The sequence below is a fragment of the Embiotoca jacksoni genome, unplaced genomic scaffold (assembly GCF_022577435.1).
Source record: "Embiotoca jacksoni isolate LCO1_2020_lvr unplaced genomic scaffold, fEmbJac1.0.p SCAF_9, whole genome shotgun sequence".
In the NCBI taxonomy this organism is placed as follows: Eukaryota; Metazoa; Chordata; class Actinopteri; family Embiotocidae; genus Embiotoca; species Embiotoca jacksoni.
Window position 1 is genome coordinate 8,306,790 of NW_027185447.1, and position 22,697 is coordinate 8,329,486.

Sequence of the window (22,697 nt, forward strand, 5' to 3'; positions counted from 1 at the left end):
AGGCAATGGTGGGTGCATGAAAGCATTTAAAGAGTGAAAGCTGCAACTAAACACAACCAGGGAAGCTCTTTAAAACATCAAACTGTAGTGCGGTGAACAAATGAACAACTTTTTTTTTTCAGTTTTTGCTACGATTGGATACGAACACATTTACAAAGCCGGTTTTTAGTATTAGTGTGGACTCATTAGCCCTGGCTGTAAAGAGGACCCTCCCCCGCTTCTACCTCCCCTCCTGGTGCTACATTTGCCCTTTTTATGAGCCCTCCTTTTCCATTTTTTTTCCCTCCCTCCTCTTCTTTCCTTTCTCTTTTTTCTCAACCCCAACACGGAAATTGAAACTGTATCTGGGCTTATCTGCAACCTCCCCGTGCATCAACTGCCGAGATGTTTAGACAAATTTTATGCATTATGCAGCGCAAATATCAAAACAGTTCTTGGCAGTGCCAGCAGAAGCCTCATTAAAAATTCCTTAATTAAATCTTCTTGCAAAATGTAATCAGTCCAAGGAAGGGGTTTTGTGTGTGTGTGTGTGTGTGTGTGTGTGTGTGTGTGTGTGTGTGTGTGTGTGTGTGTGTGTGTGTGTGTAGAAGAGGACGTGTGTGTGTGTGTGTGTGTGTGTGTGTGTGTGTGTGTGTGTGTGTGTGTGTGTATGTGTCTGTCAGTGCCAAGGCTTTGATTTGTGCCCTTCATGTTATGGCTTGGAGAAGTAATCATTAACGCCAAAGCCACTTTGGCTTTTCAAATGCTGTTTTTCTTTCTTTTTAAACGGAATAAACAAACAAGTGATAATCACCTTTTTAGTGTCGCCTCAAGATGAATCCAGAATGGGGGACATTGTTCTGTGTCCACTGAAACACAAGATACCTCCCCTCCCCTCCCCTCCATGCTTTTGTCTCTGTCGGTGTGAATGACTGACTTTTAAGATCAATCACTTCGTCATGTGTTCGACAAAAAATGGGCAGAAGCCTGATCTCATATCCTCTCTGTCAGTCACAGCTAATAATACAAAGTTGCACAGAATTATGTTCTTCTTAATGTTTTAGTGCTGTACACAATGTGAGCATTTACTCATCCAGTTACAGTAGCTATCATCAAGCCATTTCTCTTTCATTACGCCCCATCCTTCTCCTTCCACAGCACATAAATTTGAGTCTTTTCTTAATTAATTTAGTGCACACAGAACATTGCCATACCAGCCTCATTACATCACTGAATAAAATGCACCAGCAGTGGATAAAAAAAAAAGGTTTGTCTCTGTTTTGGGTGTATTTTTCCATTGGCGCAGCACATTGAAGGATTTGCATACCTGGCAATATATTTCTGGTAGAGGTTGATGTCGTCGCTGGGGGGTTTATCTGGTGGCAGACCATTCCTAATGCAACAGCAAACACAAAAGAGACAGGATTAATGGTGAGCTTGGGCTGCCTGTTGTTAATAAAAACAAACTGACACAATATTTACTTACAAGCCGCTCCCAAACTTTGGACTATCAATATACATTTTCCTGTGGCACAACAGCGTTTTCATGTGCCGTATGAATCAAGGATGGAAGGCTCACACTTTGATGCATGGTCTCCCAACCAATGAAAGGCAAAATGCAGGAGCAAAAGGACATTAATCTTTTATGGGGGTATTTTGGTGAGTGCTCATATGCAAAACTGGATAATGGGGATGTGGAGGAAAAGCTCTGAAAAGGTATTTTCTGATAAACTCCAGAGGCCTGGACTCTGATGCTGATGTCAGGTTGTCTCCAATCAGTCTGGACTCAGTTCAAACAACAATGTAAGACAACTTTGCAGCTTTAAATCCATATAGATCAAGCTAATCGACTTTGCATCCGTTTCAACCTAATCAAAATAATTTCAAAGCGGGAAATCAAGAAGAATTTATCACATCACAGGGGCGTGTTGAGGAATGATGTTTGCTTTTTGTCGCCTGTACAGTGAGTCCCTTCATGATGCTGGCCTGAGAAATAACAGTCATAATACAGTATTGGTCCTGTTTGCTCCCTCTCAGCAAGTGGCATTTAGCTCCATGTAAGCAGCTCCACATGGGGGGGTGACCTGAGGTTAATCTGGCCCAGAGGGGAGGATGCACTGCCAGACATTCTCCCTAGTACCCCATCTCCTCCATGTATACAAGCACCAGACTGGGTCAGTTAGCCAAAACTGCAACACCAACCTGACAAAGGCCAAAGCCTGAGGGAGAGGTGCCTAAGGGCTCTTGAACAGTGTCTTTGATAGGTCTTGACTAACAGGAGACAAGGTCAAAACCAATCAAACAGACTCAGGGAGCTGTTTCCTACTGGTAGTGTGCACAACTGTAGGTTAGCTCCCCAAACCCCTCGTTTGGTTCCTTTAAAGTGCACTCATCAGGCAGTGTTGAGTCGGCCCTTGTGACTTGCCGGGAGGTTAGTCATGGCTCCAAAGTAATTAAAGGGAGAGTTGTTACACCCTAGCCAAACGAAAGAAGTCAGTCACTTTGCGATGACTGTGCTAAATCAGTCTCCGTGGAGTGCTACAGCGAGTAAACACTTCATGCACCTTCGCAACTCATCATGTCGTGGATCTATTGGGCGCTATGCGCTATTTCACACTACATTTCTGTTGGCTGCTGTGAAGGTAGCAATTACCTTTGCGTTAGGCTAACTGACTCACAGTAGCAGTTAAGTGTATGTGAGCTCCACATTAGGTCCATGGGGTCCAGCTGAGAGACCATCAGTGTGTAGAAGACAGACCTGCGAGCTTTCAATCCACCAGTAAACTTCAAATTTCACCGACAGGTATTATGACTTACAAGCAGATTTTTTTTTAAAGAACTATGTATCAATTTGCTGCAAATAAGTAATGCATTAGTCAAACAATATTTTCCATCAGAAAGCACCTCTAAACCTAGCAAAACAAATCTCAATCACCGTACATTATTGAGAGGTTTGTCGTGGATTTTTGTTTTTTTTGGTGCTGATAGTGCCACCATGTTTCACTTTGTCGTGCAATTATATTTTTACAATCCTGCTGAACTTTTACAGTTCAAGGCTTAAAAACAAATCTAATAACATCCCCACTCCATCTACAAATAAAATGCTATTTGTACCAAGTTTAATGCATCTAAAAGATGTAGAACTTGGTGTGGTGACAAATTTAGTGACTTGCTTATGTTTTTGGACAATTCTCTGACAAAACTCTAAAAAGAAAACAGCACTATCTATCTGCATGTGTAATGTCATACAAATTAAAACATACTAAATTAAATCAAAAGCATTGTATACCTTTGGCAGAGGCTTTCTAGTGTTATAATATGATGTCTGAACGGACTTACTTAACAGAGGACACGGTGCCCGTGGTGATGGAGTCAGTCTTGGAAAAGCTGGACTTCAGGTAGTCAGAGGCATTGAAACTTATGTGTCCCGCCTGGTCCATTGTGAGCCCTGGGGCGATGCTGGCCCCAGCTGCGCTTACAGTGGGAACACCAGGAGCTCCGGTGTTCCCAGGTGCTGTAGCGAGGACATTGGGCATCAGTGACGCCTCAGGGTTTCCTGGCATTAGCTTCTGAATTGTTCGGATGTCATACTTCGAAGGGCGACCCACTTTGCCAGTCTTAAAGGCGATGGCACCGCCCATATCAGGGTTGCCCTCACCGGGCTTGAACAGGTGCAGAAACTTGACGTTCTCCAGGTCATACTTAGAGGGTCGCTTGTAAGCATTGCCGTTCTGCTGCTGTAAACTCTCTCCCATCTTCAGCTTCTGTATGAAGAAGTCATACTTGGAGGCTCGGGATGCCATGTTCTGCATGTGAGAGGGATTGTGTGGCTGAGAGTTACCCAGCTGAGGTGCCACTGGCTGTTTGTGGTCCAGGCTGGAGGGGTATATCTGGGCCTCTGCCCCTGGTAGGCACCCGGAGGTCTGGGGCATGGTAGCACTCTTGTCTTGGGCCAGTTTGGAGTTGAGGTCGTCTGGTTTGGGAGGGGAAACATGCACGGGCCAAGGTAGGGTCTCGCCGGCTTTTAGCTTGCGGATGTACTCTTCGTACTTGGAGAAGCGGGCACGCCGTGAGGCCTCCTCACTGCTGAGGGATGAGGGGTCTGAGGTAGCGGCTTTGAGCTTCTCAAAGCTGATCTTCTTGGTCAGCTCATCCCTTACCTGCTGGTCGTCATAACCGAACATTCCCAAAAACTCGTTCATGGTGTTGGCCGCATAGTCTCGCAGGGCAGATGCTTCTCCTGCACAAAAAAAAAGAGAAGAGAGCTCCGATGTAATTTGAGTCACACTCCAAGAACTTCTTTCAGACCTTAAAGCTGAAAACTTTAGAGTAAACTTTATAGTCCCTCTTTGGAGCTGTCTACCATTACTCTAATACAGTCTTTGTATATGTGTATTGATTGCTTTATTTCTTTTGAGTAGTGAAATTAAACCCGACTCAAACCTCTACTCAAGACATCTTAATCAGCATTCCAATTGAGATCATTCAGTCTTTCCAATGCATCTCTCTCCCTTCACAGGGAGAATGGCTAAACTCATGTTACAATGATGTATTTATGTGTTAGTTTTAGGCATCTTGTATGTTAAGGACAAATACATGAATCTGATATTAGTAGCTTTCTGTTACAAGAATAGATTATATTTTGTAAAGTCAATTAATGAACTACATCTACCTCTGCACGAACAATAAATGGAAATAACGTGATGCTATTATCAATGTTATTTCAAACTTGACAACAGGAAAAGTGTTTCTGCACTGCAAGCTACAACAGCTGTACATGTCGGTGTATTTATCTGTCTACAAACAAGCAGTCTGAGGTGATGCTCTTCCTGTTTTGGTTGCACTAAGACAGTCCTGCAGAATTTGCAGGGGACTGTACCAAAGGATACTCTAAATAAAAATGTTGCTCTGGTTTCTGTCATCTTTATGTTGTTTTTATCCAAAATGAATTAGAAAATACTTTTGAGGTTAATATTCTAAATACATACTATACATGTCATTTCTTTAAATCTTGGTAACCTCAGCTTTTTAGAAATAACGTAACACCATCGGTGCATTTTACTGTATATTCTTACATGATGACTGATGCTCAATGTTATTAAATGTCAAAATTTTAGGTACTTTCTGCAGAAAAATTATGGGATGTTAAGTGCATTTCATAAAATCTCCAATCAAGCTTGGAGTAAAATATTATAAAATAACAGGATTATTGTGTCACCTTCAAAAGTCAAAAGAACGAATCCTTTCCTCTTTTTACACATTTGTGAACTGAAACATCACTTTCATTTTAAGAGTCCATTAAATTGGACAACTTCCCCAAGGACATAGGCAAAATATAGTCAATGTATAGTTTAATTGCATTATGTGGATATTAATTCTGCCCCATTAACTTTCATCCAGGTTAGTGCAAGGGGTCAGAGAGTGGGGAAAAGGGAAAGATGATTTGGCCTGAAAACGGTGGAGGGACTGAACTCTGTGTGAAGAAGAGGAACATGAATAGAGAGGGAATGGTACAAAGACTGATATAGTTAACAATCTCCTGTTTAGGTACTTTGAATTTTAGGCAGGACACAGAAATGCCAGTGATGCACCCGATGATCGGTTCAACCGGGCCATGTAAAACCTTTGGCCTTCTAAACTCAAGCCTTGGCATAGCCACAGGGACAGAGTCCAAAGTCTTTTTTAAAAATTCATTTTATTGCCCTTTTCGTCACCAGAGCACACGAGCTGGCGAGAGGTAATACTGCGTACCAGCGAGGTAATTAATACACAAATATTTCTGCTCTTGTCTCATATTTCTCAGTTATTGCTAAATCAGTCGCAGTGCCCTGCTTTTCACATCTCCTACGCAGCATGTAAATTAATCCCCAAATTTCCATTCACTGTGTTGGGGTTGTTCCTCTGCTCAGTAGCTCAGTATGAAAGAGGATCTGCTGGATCGAAGTAGCATGAAAAATTTAAGGGAAATAGATCAGGTATTTGAGAGGAAATACCTACATGTTTACCACAGTGCGTTTTATCATGTTTTCACATGTACTAAACCACAGACGGACATACTGTATACCAGATACCTTATTCTATACTTTATTTTTCCTGAGGCTGTTGAACTGATAATGGTATGTGGAATAAAACATTAGTCGAAATGCATTTGAAAGAGTCCATTTAAATGTCATTGGATGAACAACCTAATTTGATTTAGGTGTTGATAAGCTTAGTCCTTGGTTGGATTTTGATGCTACTGTATTTATAAGGGCGGCTCAGGTCACGTTATATCATATAGCTCTAAAGTTAGGGCAGACCCACCCACATCGGTATGAGTAAAAAAAAAAAAACAGAACTACACATTACTGTCTGAAGAATGACATTTTAAAAAGAGCATGGTAGAATAAACATAAATGGATAAAAATCATGTTTCAATATTTTCTAAGTGAAATTCAATATAATTATGTTTAATCAGATATAAATGTTGTTAGTTGAATAAGTGCAGGCATGTTGACTGTTCCTTTGGAAGAGGTTGCAGAAAAGTTAAGTAATGCGAGCACTGTATCCTTTTTTAAAAAAAAAAAAAAAAAAAAAAAATATATATATATATATATATATGCTTGGGGTATTATCATCACAGTGTTTTTGTTCATAAGTGAAGCCGTGTGACGTGCTATCAATGAAAGCAAATGATTGGACTTGTAGGGATTACGGCTGGGACCGACGGGAGATAACCTTTCTAAAACACCATGTAAATGAGTTTTGTTTTACTTGAGCTTTATCTGGCTGCTTCTTAATGATGTCATCTGACACCAGGTGGGAAACAATGAATGGTGTCTGGATTTAAGTGATTTTGGATCCACCACTAATATCACCACCCAGCCCCATCAAATAAATAAATAAATAATAAAAAAAAAACCTCTCTTTTTCTTTTACCTTCATCCATTTCTCTTGTTCGCTAACACGTCTGACATTTCCCTCTGCACTCTCTCTGGTGTCACTGGAAAATCTACAAAGAAGTGGTTTCTAATCTTGACACTTCAAAATCCAACACATGACATGGACCTGCCTTGTCTATATTTGAGGCAATTAGGGCACATTTTCCCTCCCAGATATGATAACGGATGGACATTATATCTTCTTTTGCTGACCAAACTTGGCCAACAGTGTGGCATAGCTTGACTGCTCACAGCACTGAGAGGTAGAGGTGTTGCTGATGATAAAGATGCATGCTAGTGGCTATATATGGACTAATCTAGTGGCCGAATACCTTCTAAAGAGTGTCAGGTTTGAACCACAAATACAAAATGCAACCCGTTTTAATAAGCTGCAGTGTTTTCAGTTGATTTTCATCAGGGAAAGTTTTGCATTTCATAAGGTACAATCAATTAAATAGAGTTTTAAAAAGCTATTTATGTTCATGTCAGTGAATTAGTTTAAGTGTGTTCTGTTTAAATGGACAGCGGTATGCTAATAAAGAGTGGCTTTGAGTAAATGACATTATGTGCATTTGTTTTGAGTAATTTGTTGCACAAAAAAAAAAAGAAAAAGAAATCGGCCAAGCTTCAAACTTCCTCACTGTTTGGTTAGTTAATTAACAGGCAGTAAATAGAGAGGGCTTTGAAACAGCTTGAAATGAACAATAACCTTTTACAGTGAACCCAGAATTGCAAATGGAAGTCATGGTCTGGCCTGTTTGATCCATCGCTATGGGCATCTCTGTCATTGCTTTCATAGTTTTTATTCATTGGTTTTTCCATTGACTGGCTTATGAGGGCTCTAATGCGACATCTAAATTATCTAGGAAAAGTATTCTGGGGTTTTGCACTGATAGGAAATCCGCACGATGCTCAATGTGAGGAGTTAAATGTTTTGAAGGTCGCAGTTTCTCTCATTGATCTTGCAATGTTTGTTAATTACATTGTCACTGATGTTGTGAGAGATAATTAAGCCACTATGTTTATATGCATAATTATGTGCACTCCACATCAGCCTTTGAAAGACAGCGGCGAGAGAGAGAGAGAGAGAGAGAGAGAGAGAGAGAGAGGGAGAAAGAGAGAGAAAGAGAAAGAGAGAGAGAGAGAGAGACAGAGAGAGAGAGAGAGAAAAAATGTTTTAATTGTGAGCTGAGCAGAAACATGGCAATATAGATGCCCTAGTTACAATCAACAAAGAGCAACTCAGACAAAAAAAAACAAAAAAAAACTCTAAAGACAAGATTTGCAACTGATGCAGTATGCTCTCCCCGCAGTCTTCAAACACCGGCTTTGTTGTCAGATTTAAAGTAGTAGGGGAACCAGCGGAGGGAAAGGTGCAGGCCTGCTGCACAACAGTAATACATATTTACAGACAGGCTTTTTCATGACCATGAAATAAACAAAATGACTAATTAAAACCACAAAGCCTTTTTTTCATTTGCCTCTGAAATGAAACCTGCTTCGCTTTCTGAGAAGCCCCTGCCCCCAGTTTTGTGTGTGGCCAGAGCTACTGCTGTACAGTTGGTGAAAACAGAAAGAAATGAAGACAAAAAGGAGCATGTGAACATGACACTGAGGTACATACCTAAACCTAGATGAAAGCCTAAAAAACTGTTAAACTGAGGTGAGCAAGCACAAAACAAAACTTGTTTTTGTACCGCAACAACCGGTCTCACCTGCAAATTGCTTCTTTTTTTCTCTGTGTCTCTGTGAAACAGACTTTATCTATTCATATAACCGAGCTATGGTTCTTATTTTTTTTCTCCTTTTTACAGCTCTGTGTTTTAACTTCTGCTATACAAGGCCAATCTCTCCCACATTGCGTATGCGTCTAGTTTCAAGGGTCACAAAGTGTATAACACTAAACAACACTTTCTTTAAAGATTGTTTGTGAAGTTAACACACACTCATTCACAATGAATGTTGCAAGTCACTGGCAGCTTTATCTATGTGATAATCAGTGAATTATACTGAGGGAACATCAGGTCACAACTAAACTGGGTTTATTGTGAATCATTTACAAAGCACATAGTATGACGAAATGTATTAAAATATGTTCACATTTACTAACAAAAGTAAATACATGAAGCTCCTGTTGTTTGTGAGAAGATACTTTACTCAAGTATAACAAGGCTCTCCACATAACGTCCCTATTTCTGACTTTACTTGACAATTGATCTCTTGGATTTCATAATGGCAGAAAAAAACAAACAAAACCCCAAAAAACAACAAACTCCTCCACGGAAGACTTGTTCATGTAATAGAGGAGCTTGGAGCAGTGGCTAAGTTTAGTGAGCTTAGGGAAAAAAATCAAAGACTCAATATGTAATCCAGGGTGTAATATGAAGCTTAGCCTAGCCCTGCCCCGCGCTCTTGGCCCTCAGCTGCTGGGAGAATGCATAAACGCCTAAATGCCCTACATTGTAAGCCTACTCCATTTATGAATTTCTTCATATAGTCAACCACACACAAGTTCCTGTTTTCCCCCCTGGCCTGCCAGTTGAATCTGTCTTTAGAGTAATAATGTCACTGGCTATTCATAATGTAACTCTAGAGCGTCTCTTTCCAATAATGGGCACACTTAAGCTTATGTGGATGTGGCAATGTCACCTCTCTTCTATCTGAGCCTTTGCCCCTTTATACTATGGAGTGGAATGTTTTGAAGGGCAAAGGTAGTGTTGGTTTAAGATGTATGAAGAGGGTCAAGTATAAATCACAACACGGCACTGGAGATAGCAGAATATTGATTTAAGGACAGTCAAAATGTACCTGCAGAGGAGAAACGCGGTTGGCGACTCTGGGCCTCGATCGGCGGCATGAAGGTGTCGTCTTTTGAAGGCCTGTCTTCAGCTTCTTTGTCGTCATGGTAACTGCTGTCCTGCGACCCCACCACGGGGTTGGCCGCGTCCGCGTTGTCTTCCTCGTCACTGCAGCCTTTGGGCTGTACCATGTACACGCCCTCGGGAGGGCCGTCTTCGTCATTGCTGACTTTGACTGCATGTTCCTGGTCATCGTCAGTAGCTGGCGGCTCGTCGCCGTACTCGCCGTTGACCCACTTCTCAATGGCCTCGCGTCTCTTCTGGTCCTCCTCCAAACTCTGACTTAGGCTCAGGCTCTCGGGGAAGTTGGTCTCGTTGTCGTCGTAGTGGGAACTGCCACGCTCGCTGTTTTCTGCTATGCTCTGGTCTCCCTCTGCATTCTGGGAGCTGCTTTCGAACACCACCTGGCGGCTCAGTTTGGCACAGATAGCATTGAGTTTTAGGCCACCTTTCCTTTTGGCGGCCATCTTGGATTTTCCTGAGGTCGTTTCAGTGCATAAACTCCTTTCAGCTGATGGAAACAAGAAAAACAAAACAGAGATATAAGATTAACTAAAGGTGCTCAGTATCACGATGTCAAAGTTTAAATAAAACTTGACTTTTCACTAAACGGGCAGGTTCTTTAAATGAGGCCAAAGCGTGCTTTAAGTATCACCTGAAACTAAGTTTGAACCACACTTTCCAAGTCAGTAACGCAAACTGATTTTAAACATCACAATGGAAAAACAAACTGACATAAACAACAGTGACAGCTGCTATTTATAACATCCAAAAAGCACTTAACAATAACCGCACAAGACTGGAAGGACACGCAGAGATACTGTACATATCTTTCTAAGTCCCAGCTCTTTGGTCCGCTCAGAGTTTCACACAGTGGTGGAAAAAAAAGAAGAGAAGAAAAAAATAAAAAGCACAAGCAGCTGAAACCACAGGCAGATCGGTATCAGACCCCCTACAGTACTACAAGCGCAAATACACGGCTACATAATCCTTCACATGACAGCGCTATAGAGACACTGAAATGTTATCTTCACTCTCACCTCAAGAGGCTGTGGTCCTGCCACTGAGTGGGGGGCTGCACAACATTAAAGCTGTCAGGATGTGGAGTGAAAACGCTCAGCACTTTTGGGCTTTTTGGAGCTGTGATCTCATATTGGTTATTAAGTGAGATTAGACTCACCGACTGTGTCTGTAGAGGCTGCTGGTTTCAGTTTATCAAAAGGAAAATAATACGCCATGTTTACACAAATATTGTAGTTTCTATGTGTTTTACATATCTTTGCTTCACAAGGAATTATATATCTTCACACGTCACAGTGTTTTTGCCCCCAGGGAGGCCTCTCTGGACAATAGCACATGATCGAGTGTGCTTTGGGGCAGGAATGGGTGGCATTATTTCAACCCAAGAGGGGCTATCTTTATAACATGTCCTCTGATGAGGCAGGAACAGCTGCCTGTGGCATTCCATATCCAGAGCTGCCTTTTTAGGGCAGAAACTGCACTCTGTTACCTTTCACTTTATTTCCAGAGCCACCAACGCTCACCTTTAAGCGGCTGCATTTTCTGGACAATTTGTAAAAAACTTTTTTTTAAAAGCAAAAAGGAGGTGACAGTATTTATTAAACCAAAAAAGCAGTAGAATCACCAGGGAGCAGATCCAGCATGTAAGCGTGTGCTGGTTTTTATGCAGTAGTATGTAAAGCTTCAAAGCTCTGTGAAAACAGGTAAACACCGTGCCACAGCAGAGATATTTCTTCTTGTGTGATGTCATGTTGAATCTTAACTCAGCCACACTGTGGTTACACAACGCTGACTTATGGACACACCGTTTCAGTGGAGAAAAATGTGTGATATGAAAGGTAACAAAGTTCTATCTTAAAGACTCAATTCACTTTCTATATCAATGAATGCGAGCCTCTTCATTTTCCCTTCAGCCATAAAGCCAAGCACAATCATGTGTGAGCCATTGCCGGCATTATGTAAATCACAGCGGTGCAACATAAAATCCTGTTTTCATTTTCTTTTGCAAAGCTGTGGCATCATTAGAGGATATGCAATTTGAAGGAGTTTACTGATCACCCCGTCGCCAGACAATGCACCCCATGCTCCCCGCACATGCTTTCTCAGTTACTGTATTTACATTGTGGGCTTCCTCTCTGAAACAATGACTTTTTGAATTATGTAGTTTTGAGGGGGCCATACATCAGTGGCACATTACTGTACAATCTAGTGTTAGACAATTGCAGGCGGAGGGTGAAAGGCCACCTTTTCGAAGACAGCAATTTAAAAAAAAACAAAATCAGCTGGAAAAACTATTAGGAAGTGGAAGACATAAATTTTCAAGTTTTTTTTTTTTTTTTTTTTTTTTTCAGAAATACTCTCCAAAGGAAGATTGAGGTCATTTGGGTGTTGCTGTGGAGGTCATTTTTTTCTGTTTACTGTGTTCAGTATTTCATGCTTTAACTACCGATTTCCTTTGTATTGCAATCTCAAGCTCCTTGTAGGAAATGACCCCGACACAGTTGTTTCTTTCCATTAGTGTCTATTTATGTATGGTTTTCTGTTAACAATGCTGAGCCTGAGTGGAGGGCCAAGTGCTACTGGATGAGTATCTAAACAGGCCTCAAACTGTATTATCTTAAACACATATTCAGTGTTTTCTTTTTAAAGTTAGTGCGTGTTTTAAACAAATTAAATATTGTGAGCTTTCCCTGAGGAAGAACATGCAATGGTTCAATGGTTTATGGAAGCAGTCAGAACTATTATTTATGCTGTGGCTTTCTGTCCACAGCAGCTTCTTGCCATTGCTTACAATAAAGATTGCTATGGTAACACTAAGCTGTTTACCTCAAGTCGTTTGTGTGCATGATAGCGTACAATGAGATAAAATCTGTGGGGACCTACATGAAAGAACAACCTTTTCCTCTGGGAACAACTCCCCCACCTCCCTGAGAGTCCAGTAAGCATTCTGCCTTATTAATGAATATCAGAAAGAAAAACAACACTGTCACATGCATTGGACATTATTTACAGTCTGTTTTAGCCTGGTGTGCTAATTGTCAAGGAGGAGACACCTCAGTAAGCACTGGGAGTTGGAAAAAAAAGAGTAGGCAGGTTTGAATTTGAACACAACAGCTGAAACTAATTTTTCCAACTGCTTATGTTAGCAGTGACATTATTTTTACTGGAAACAGTGCAGGACCACAAAGGAGCGACGTGCAGTGTCTGTATAAGGCCAAAACCTGAGGAAAAAGTCAAGAAACTATTTTGAATACATTTGGACAGGGTCGGGTTCTTTTTCATGTTCAGTCAAAAATAAGTGCGTCGGTGCAAAAGTGCAAGCTCTTCGGGGCCCTGCTTCTTCTCAGAGCTGGATGACACTGTGTTGTGTTCGAGTCTGACAAACTAACTATTCCACAGCTCTATAAGCCCCACAGGTCTTGTTGTTTTTTGATGCAGAGTGTCTGTTTGTGTGCCAGAATGATATCATGCCCAATCAAGTGGTGTTTCAAATCCTAATAACGCTGTTGGAAGTGCATTATTTGTGTGAACGTGCACAGACTGTAATCAAGGCAGCTACGGGTAAAGGATGTGGGAGTTAACAATGGTCGTGACTGGCAGGGTCATGATTTTACTGCTTTCTGACACAAGAGACCAGGCGGGTCATGTCCAAAACACTTGTGTATTCATCTTGTGGAGGATTTTAAGTCATATGTACAACATATAGGAAATTGAATAACTCAACGTTGTTGTTAATTCAGAGAGCAGTTCTGCTCCATAAGCACACCAACTCCCTGCAGTGTTTCAGTTTGTATGGAGCGAGCACACAGGAGGGGTCTCTATATAAGAGAGGTAGATATTACCTGTTTAAACTGAAGCTTATCTCTTCAACTAATCAAACACAGATTCAGGGCCTGTTGTAGATTCCTGCTGAGTTCCAACATGACTGACACAGGGACAAACCCCCCGCAATATCTCAAGTTAATTAATACAAACAGGGTCTGGGAGATGTCTGATCAGCTCAGGATTATTTTACAATATGCAACCGAGAGTTGCGGTAGCTCTTTAAAAAAAAAAAAAAAAAAAAGTCCATTTATAACTTTATGAACCTTTGGCAGATTAATCGACAAGGCTGCAGCTCCCTGTGTGTAGCTCAGTGAACCTTTCATGTCTCTGGCTCTCAAGGGAGATGTAAGTGTGAGCGAGTGTACGTGCATGTGTGTGTCAGGGAAATCACTGAGCCACACAGGCAAACATACACACAGACACACTTGAAAATTACCGTGTTTTCAGTTTTGTAAATTTACGGCTTGCAGGAAGAGAATGTTTTCCTCTTCTCTCTCTTCCCCCTCTGCATGGTAGAGAGGCTGCGGCAGCCGCAAGGAAGTCAAGCGGAAAGCCACTGATGGACAACTACGCCACTGCACCCAGACCCCAGCATCTGGCCCCTCTCTCATTTTTATTACAGAAGAATAACAATAAGCAGGTCGCCGACCCCGCCGTGAGATTTTGCCACAGTTTTCTAACAGTCGGTGCAGCCGATGCTGAGAAATTTCCATTTTTCCGCATGCATATTTAATTGAGTTTTGTCCCAGTGGTGCGGAAATGATTTGTTTTTTGCTCTCTGTTCACTTGACTCCTCTTCGGAGTCGCTAACCCTGATTAAGACGTTCCCGTTAATTTCCCAGCGCACACCTTTTTTTGTGCATTAATGGTTCTGATCGTCTAATTAAAACTTCTCAGCTCGGCTGCTGATCACCGCTCGTTGTGCCTCTGACCTGAAGTTTTAATTGCCGCATCAGAAGCGATAATAATAATTTTGAGGTTCTGATGATTAAAAACAATGCCATTGCCAACTAGTTGATAGATGGGGGTTTGGGGTGGGAACATCTGAGGAGAAGTGTATGCAGAGCAGGGATTTAGAAAGGGGGCTGTAAAGGCAGGTTTACACTACCAGGGAGCAAAAAGGACGGTGGGGGGGGGTGACTACTGTAGGTGATGGGAAGGGGTGGCAGAGCATATGGAAATCTCCCAGCCCTCCTGTCCCTCCTGTCCCTCCGAGTCTTCCTGAAGAAACAGGTTTGGCTGGGACTGGGACTTCGCTTTCCCCACCTCAAATCTAAATCTGCCAGACTGATTCACTTTGGAGCTCTACTCACTTGGCAGGTTTGCCAGATTGGGGAGGAGAGAGTAAAAGCAATAGAGTGAGCACAAGAGAAAGAACGATAGAGGCACATAAAAGATGACGACAGTCCAATACCTTCTGCTTATTTTCATAAAAAGATAATAGCACAGTAGGCAAAGTACAAAAGGCTCATTGTTCATAAAGTGTCTGAGTGGAAAAAAGGAACCTGAGAGTGAACGTTGCCTCTGCCATAAAAAGTGATACTGATGAGATATACATGATATGTAGATTCCTGTCAAAACAGGAGTGAGTTTCTGGTGATCTCCTTTGAAACAATACTTTCCCACTGTACTTCACCGATCGCACAAACTGCAGTAATGATTCAGGCACGAAGTGAGACACTGTGCAACTGGGAAAAAACTGACACCAGCACCAACCTGTCACATTTTGTTATTTTTTTTAACCGCTGGATTTCTATTGGATTTTTTTAGGTTTTAGAACAAGATCAATGTTTTCCTGCGAAGCTACTGTACACACATGCAGGGACAGACACACACGTACAGTACACAGACACATGGACATTCAGCCAGGAGGTAGCTGTCTTCCCCCCCACCCTGTCCCTCTCTCTCACGGATCTATTTTATTATTAATCAGTTGGTTGCACATCTGCCTGCTTGTTGTTGTTTTTTTTGTTTTTTTTATCAATAAAGCACTTATTGCTTTTAGTCTAGAATGTGACCTTGCACGTTGTCTGCTGTCTTTCTGGGGCTGCCGACCTTGAAGGACCCGTTTGGACTATTTCACTTCAGCTCTGTCCACGGGCTGTTATCAAACATGAGCCCTCAGCCAAGTGCCACGCTCCCGTCACACTGCCGCAAAACACAAACAAGATACTGCAGGACAAAGGCACACAGTCACACATTGAATGACTGCACAGGACAATGGCTGAAGAAAACTATGTATATTTCAAGCGAGGATGAAAGAGGAAAGGAACTGAACTTGAGGGCAATCAGGCAGGAAAGTTGAGATCTAAGGACAAATACGCCCTCTGGCCTCATCACAAACAGGGTAATTATGGTATTTTCCAGAACAGAGGACTAGCAATCTAAAATGGTTTAAGGGAGAAAAAAAAACAATCTGACATGAGTGACAAGAACCATTCTGACAGCTACGTACCGAAACAGCCAACTTTTATTCAGTTTGCTGCTTAGGGTAATTCATGGGACACACGGCTAACTTGTTAAAATTGTACATCAAATATGGGCTCACAGCTGGCACCAGATGAAGACTTAATTTCTAAGTGGGTTGAAGGAGGAAAAACTTTACTTAAAAAAAAAAATACACAATCGCATACAGTCCCATGCTCCCACAGACTTAAACAAGGAACATTTATTCTTGCTGCTTTGTTTTGAAGCTATTGTTCAGTTTCAAGACACTGCAAGTGCAAATTGATAAGCCAACTGCCGTGGGTAAATGAGCAGACGACCCCTGTGTCCCTCCCTCATGGTTGCTGTGTTCGTTGCGGGAGCAAGGCAGCGTGGGTAGTACAGTGGAGAAGGGGCTCAGCGGTGCACCTCTCAAGGGCCCTTGAGCTAATATCTGTACAGATTAACTGCTTCAGTTGTATTTTGGTCACGGGGATCTCTCTTTGCCTTTGCGGCTTGTTGGGAGGGAGAACGGGAGATGTGTGGGAGTGTGTGCGTGTGTGTTGTGCTCACATAGTGTTGGTTGCACACTTTCTTCTGTAGTTGAAGCGAACGGCCTGCTTGCCTAAGAGGTCAGGAGCCCCCCAGACTGGTGTGTGTCACTCCATGCGGTTATCTTTGGGGCCATATTTAATTTACAAGAATCCACCACACTGCTGAGTAAGTCATCGGCCCCCTCTTACCATCGCCTACCCTCTCTGTCTCTCCGCAGGACCCACACACACACACACACACACACACACACACACACACACACACACACACACACACACAGTGTCAATCCTCCAGGGTAAACTCAGCACACGCTGCTCCATTAGTTATCAATTAAGTCTGGAAATCTCCACCTGGCTTACACACACAGATGAAGCCGGAACATGTACGTAGCCCCCTCTCGACAGGAAGTTGAGGAGAGCGTGCCTTATTTGAGTGTGGATGAGAGACCATGTTTGTGTGTCCGTGCGGGTGGCACTTTTGTCCATGAGGTTAACCTTGATATGAGGCCCTGTCAGGCCAGATAATGTCAATCAATGACAAGCCCTCACAGATAACCCCTAATGTGAAGCCTAAAAAGCAAAGCTGTTTAGATCTTTAGACATGCCCTCTTTCACCAGCATATGAATTGCATTACAAGGAAATGAGCTGTGACATTTCTTTAATAAGACTCTTAAGACATTTTGACAGCATATAAGGCCCTCTACCGTTAAAAAAAATTAAATAAAGCCCCTGCTGACAAAGCCTCCTCACACATGGCAGAGTTCTGATGGGCAGATCCGAGTCCCTGTTAAGAGGAGGAGAGGAAAAGACATGAAGGGAGGGGGGGAAGGAAAAAGAAGGGTGGACCTTACCCTGCTTTTTTCTCCAGCTCCCGGGGACTTCTTAATTGATTTTCAAGGTTACATTTCAAATTTGTTTTTCAGATACGAGGGCCTTGTGAATGAGAGTGTGAGTCAATGTTTTTTAAGCAATTTCCCTAAATTCGGCCCGGTTTGGAACGTTTGCATCAGTTCCCGCTGACCTCTTTTCCCGTACCTCCCCACCCCTCCTCTCTGCTGTGCTCTTTTTCTCCTCTCTCTCTCCTTGAAAAGAAAGAAGGGGGTGACATTCACCCAAAAAAAAAGCATGTATTTCCAGACAGGATGCCTGCGCTGACAACATCGATCCCTGGCTACCATTAAAACATTTGCTCTGCCTGACAAGACCTTCCTCTTTTGGACTTTATATGCAGCAGAATGAATCACAGGTGCCTGTTAAAATGTCATCCTGGGCAAACTTCTCTACTTGTCCAAAAATGACCCACAGCTCGCAAAAAACATTCTGCTTTTTCAAATTGGTACTTTTGATCACATTCAACACTTTCAATGTTCAAAGTATTCCTCTTGTGAAGCATAATTAAAATTTGATCAAAATTCACTCTTTGTAGGGCTAAGAGAGGAAGCGATGAGAATGAGTCTTCCTGCTCATGGGATTTACATTTTCTAGACCCTGTGGCTGCGACTCACAACTTTAGTTTGCTGTGTTTTACTTTTATGACAAGCAGGGTGGAAGCGACAAGAGGGTGTGTGACCATATGAGACGTTTCAAAGTGTCTTATGTGTGTCTATGTGCGGTTTGGAAAGCGTGGGTATAGGTGCACAGCACACTGTAAACATATACGTTAAGTATCTGTAACTGTACTGATGTATATGCAGCGCTGCAGACAGCAGGTTATTGTGCTCTGAGCTCCTCTGCTGCTCCTCTCTGCCGAGTGGCTGCAGGTCATGTCATTTACTCTGAGCCACACACAGTCAAGTATGCACACTGACATTTCTACACACTCTGGAAAAACTGATCCACAGTGCGGATAATAAACACACCCCTGTGTTGGTGACAGCAGCGACAAAGTGCGCTTTACTGAGAAGTTCAATGTGAACTGGAAGCTAAATGTGGCAGTTTTCACCTAAAACAGGCACATTTATGTGTCTGGGAGTTCAGAGGAGGTGGGGAGGTGTGTGTGTGGGGGGGAGGGGGGGCAGCGACTGAATTTGAAGGTGTGATAAAACAACACTCACAATAAGATAAAAAATAAAAAAAAAAATGACTGCGAAACGATGAAACAAGCAAAGCTGCTTTACAGGAAAAAAGGATGCTGTCTATTTTGGTACTCAGTATACAAAAGGAAGTGCTGCTAAGTTGACTCAAACAAATAAATTTGCTTTTGATAAAAACCACAGCAACTACTTTTGCATTCTACACCAAACCCACTTTGTTTCCTGCGTCTTTATCTTCATGACTTGCCACATTTGTGAGAAGACACTCACTAAATTGTCATGCACAAACAATTGAAGGTTTTCAAATGGTGCGCTGTTCTGTTAACGGCTTAAAATGTAATTTTATTTGAAAAGTGACAGGTTAAAGGAAAGCCTCAGAAGTGAACACGGAGCGCTTGCCTATTTGCGCTATAACCAGCTGCCCGTTTTACATTTCTGCAACATTAATATTCCTCTTATTATTATTTTAAAGTGAAAACGGATACTCTGTTGAAGTGCAAATCTGATGAATTACGAGAGCAGATTGCTGCTATTAATTATTAAAACCTATTTTATAAATATTCAGGTCTGTCATGCATCTAATAATGAACGCTTTAGAGGAGGTTACTTCCTGTGCGCATCCTAATGTGTCAGAAATATCGCTTTTAATCACACTTGTGTCAGTGAGTGTGCCGGGTTTGAGCTTGCTGAAAAAAATCTACCAAATCAAGGAAACTCCGATGGCCAACAACTGTGCTCATCACAGCTCTTCCGTTCCTGCTGTTTCGCAGGATCCAGGTTTGTCTCCTGCCCCGTCTAAAGACAGAGTGAACACCTCTCGGCTCCCTTCTGCATTCTTACCGTGGTAATTTGAATGGAGAATAATGCATCGGCAGCACTCTACCTTCTGGACACACATAGTCCCAGTGCTACTGCTGCCATATGCTGTGTTGATACATATTCATAACACTTTCTCGTGTGTTGAGTGTCTGTGAGCAACGAGGCTTAAATGAGAGTCTCACAACTTCAAATGGGAAGAGCAAAATGGAAAAGAAAGAGCCGGGCACAAAGAAAGTTGGACTCCTCTTCCCACATTGTTTCCTCTTTCTTCCTCCTCCCAAAAGAAAAGTTTGGGTGCTGATTGGTTACTCCATCCTCCCTTATGAGGATGACCGAGAGGCTGTGGAGTTTCAGGATTGTCGTCAAGAAGCTGCGTGACAACGGCGACCGTCATCAGAGCTGGATAGACTGCCAGGTGGGCCGGATGCGCTCACTGACAGGAAAGTCAATGGCACTGTATCACGACCTCCATACACCCAGCAGTATTTACATATGCGGCATAGGGCATACACACAATCAGATACACACACACACACGCACACACACACACACACACACACACACACACACACATAGACACACATAGACACACATAGATACACGCTGTGGCGCACTCTAAGATTAACGCTGTCAGAGCTACAATGATACCCCTTCATTATCTGCACACGGGGCCTCCTTCATGCGCTTGCTTGCCTCACTGTCCTCTTCACTGCTTCTCTCTGGAGGTAGTAATTACCAAAGCTAACATTTCTTTCTCTCTGCGCCTCCAACTACCCTTCACTTCCCCATCATTTCTTTCTCTTATGCTGTGCTCTCAAGTACCTCGCCAGCTTTTTGCCAACTGGTGACACAGCTGAAGGAATGCCGCTGTTGATGGCAGCACAGGTTGACTCTCTGCGTGTGTGTTTGAGTGCTGTATTATGAGATTATTTGGTGCCCAGCTGATGTGCAATAAAGGCACAGTGTGGTACCCCAGATTCAGATCAGTCATTTGGGTCAAACACCCATTGTGGTACAGCAGCAGAGAAACGCTTGATGTACCACTGCAGTATCTGTTGTACTATATATTGTTGGTGTAACAGGCTGGGATCAGAGAGCCGTTCCCTCTTTCATGGCATTTTTCATTATCAACAATGCTCTTACTCTTTATCTTTCTTCTTTCTCTCCCACTGGAACTATGGCTTTATCAAAGGTGATAGCTTGCTTAGGCGCATTTTCTCAAACGTCTTCTTCAGCCAGCCATTTCCCAAGCTGCTCTCGGGTAAACGTCACTCATAAAAACTGGGGAAGATTTGATGGTGAGATCAAAAAGAGAGGAAGGACAGCAAGGAGAACAGGGAGATGAGGAGGGGGGGTTTTAGGAATGATACCCTCCTCCCCCATCCGACACCAGCGAGTGCTGAGGGTAATTCCTCCAAGCAGGGCCTGTGTTTTCAGACGCAAATACAACAAAACGCAGGGTGCTGCCATGAGACATCAAAATGGGCGATTTTGACTTCAGAGGGTCTTCAGATGCTTGAGGAGTTGTCAGTGTCGGGCCAGTGGGACTGAACAGAGAGAACAGAAGGTACCAGCAGGCTGTTAACAACCAATACGGGAACCACGCCAGAAAGGCCGTCTCCTCCCAAAATGCCAATCGGCACCAGATCACTAAAGGCTTCCACCATACTATAATATCCCACCTGAGCACTTTCATCTGCTCAAAGTTACATGGCTTAAAAGTTTATCAGCTTCTGAATGCCAGCTATAAGATGAAAAACAGTAAAAAGTCCTGAGGTAGGTGCCATAAAGGCAGAAAGACAACAACAACAAAAACACACAAAGAGGAGACAGCAGCTTCAACAGGTGCTGTAAGAAGTAATTTTATGTTCTTTGCCTTACAGAGAGATTTTCATCAGCAAATCAAACACTTGCTTCGTTCTTTGGAGACCTGAGCTGTGTTGTGACACGCTGAGAGGGATGTCCGCATTTTCCCCGGTGTTGTTCTCGCTCATTCTTGGAGCATTAGGCTCACTCTAAATAGCCTCAAGGAGATTAGGCTGGCTCATATTCAAATGCACATTTCTTCTAAAACCCACTCCACGAGTGGGCCAAGGAGATCAGCGCAGGAGCCGGCAGTCAGAGACGATTCTGTCATGTATAAATCAGCACAGAGGAGGAGGAGAGACAGAGAGGAAGAGTGAGAGAGAGAGGCTGAGGTAAAAGACAAACAAGTGTTGGCTCTGCTATATGAGTTTAGTTAGCTAGAGAGTTAGTGAATGAGTTATGGCTAGCGAAGGGCTGAGGGACGCTGTATTTATGAGGGGACTGAGTGAGTGTTAAATCCCTGGTAAGAAATAAAGTCGTCCCTGAGCGAACAGGGGAAACATTTCACTCAGTCTAAGAGGTGCCTTGAAAAAAAATGAAAGCCATCCCTCTTCCAGGGGAAGCACTATTCTATATTCCCTAAAATTGCTTTATTCCTTAAAAATGCTATAGATCACATCCAAGTGGACTGAATCTCATATTTGAACAGAGAGGAAGGTTTTCTGTGTGTGTGTGTGTGTGTGTGTGTGTGTGTGTGTGTGTGTGTGTGTGTGCATAATATTAAATGAGTTCATGAGCCAAGGAAAGGGAAAGAGTCTGATTCTTCTAAAATTGCATGCGGATTTTCAGACGGATCTTTGGCTGAGAGGGGCCGCCAAAACACACACTGCACTTGTTGCAGTGCACGGGTTCATCCAAGAAAACTTTTCCATTGTGGTTGACACAGGGAAAAGTAGTGTTTCAATTTAAATATTTTAATTTAGTGATCTAAATGAATGTATCACAATATACATCCAGATAAATGCACATAATTTGTTCATATTCTTTTTTTCTTTTTTTTTTAACTTGCAAAGTTGAAAAGAGTTGGAGTTGAAAAGCCAGAAACAAAGGAAGGCGCCCAGCCAACGGAAAAGGAAAAGCTTAACATTTCACTTTGTTCACGTCCAAGTCTAAGTCAGACCTCTCTCCAAACCCCTGCAGTAGTAAAAACAATTATTACTTAAAAAGGCAATATTTTTGCATTAACTTAAAAGGCTATATCTTTTTCTTCCCCTCCAGCCTGTGCGGCCTCACTTACCCTAAGTATCTTCATAAATCACCAGTTACTGTTAACATGTACTCCACAATTCAGTCATCAATCTCCTACCAGGTCAGAGTGAAAACAGAGGGGGAAATGTCTGCTTAGTAAAATGTCTCTCTCGTGAATGCTGCTACCACCACCCACTACTCAAAGACTT

General features: G+C 42.5%; 1 protein-coding gene across 9 annotated transcripts in view; it reads right to left on the reverse strand.

Moving 5' to 3' along the window:
• The window catches only part of casz1 (castor zinc finger 1), a 168,347-nt gene that overhangs the window by 22,763 nt on the left and 122,887 nt on the right, over positions 1-22,697 (reverse strand). For all 9 annotated transcript variants that reach the window (XM_069140855.1, XM_069140853.1, XM_069140854.1 and 6 more), the window contains 3 exons: positions 9,708-10,268; positions 3,319-4,219; positions 1,307-1,372 (listed from right to left, as the gene is read on the reverse strand). In XM_069140855.1, coding sequence (XP_068996956.1) covers positions 1,307-1,372; positions 3,319-4,219; positions 9,708-10,224 — 1,484 coding nt within the window. In that variant the 5' untranslated portion in view covers positions 10,225-10,268. The remainder of the gene's footprint in view (positions 1-1,306; positions 1,373-3,318; positions 4,220-9,707; positions 10,269-22,697) is intronic.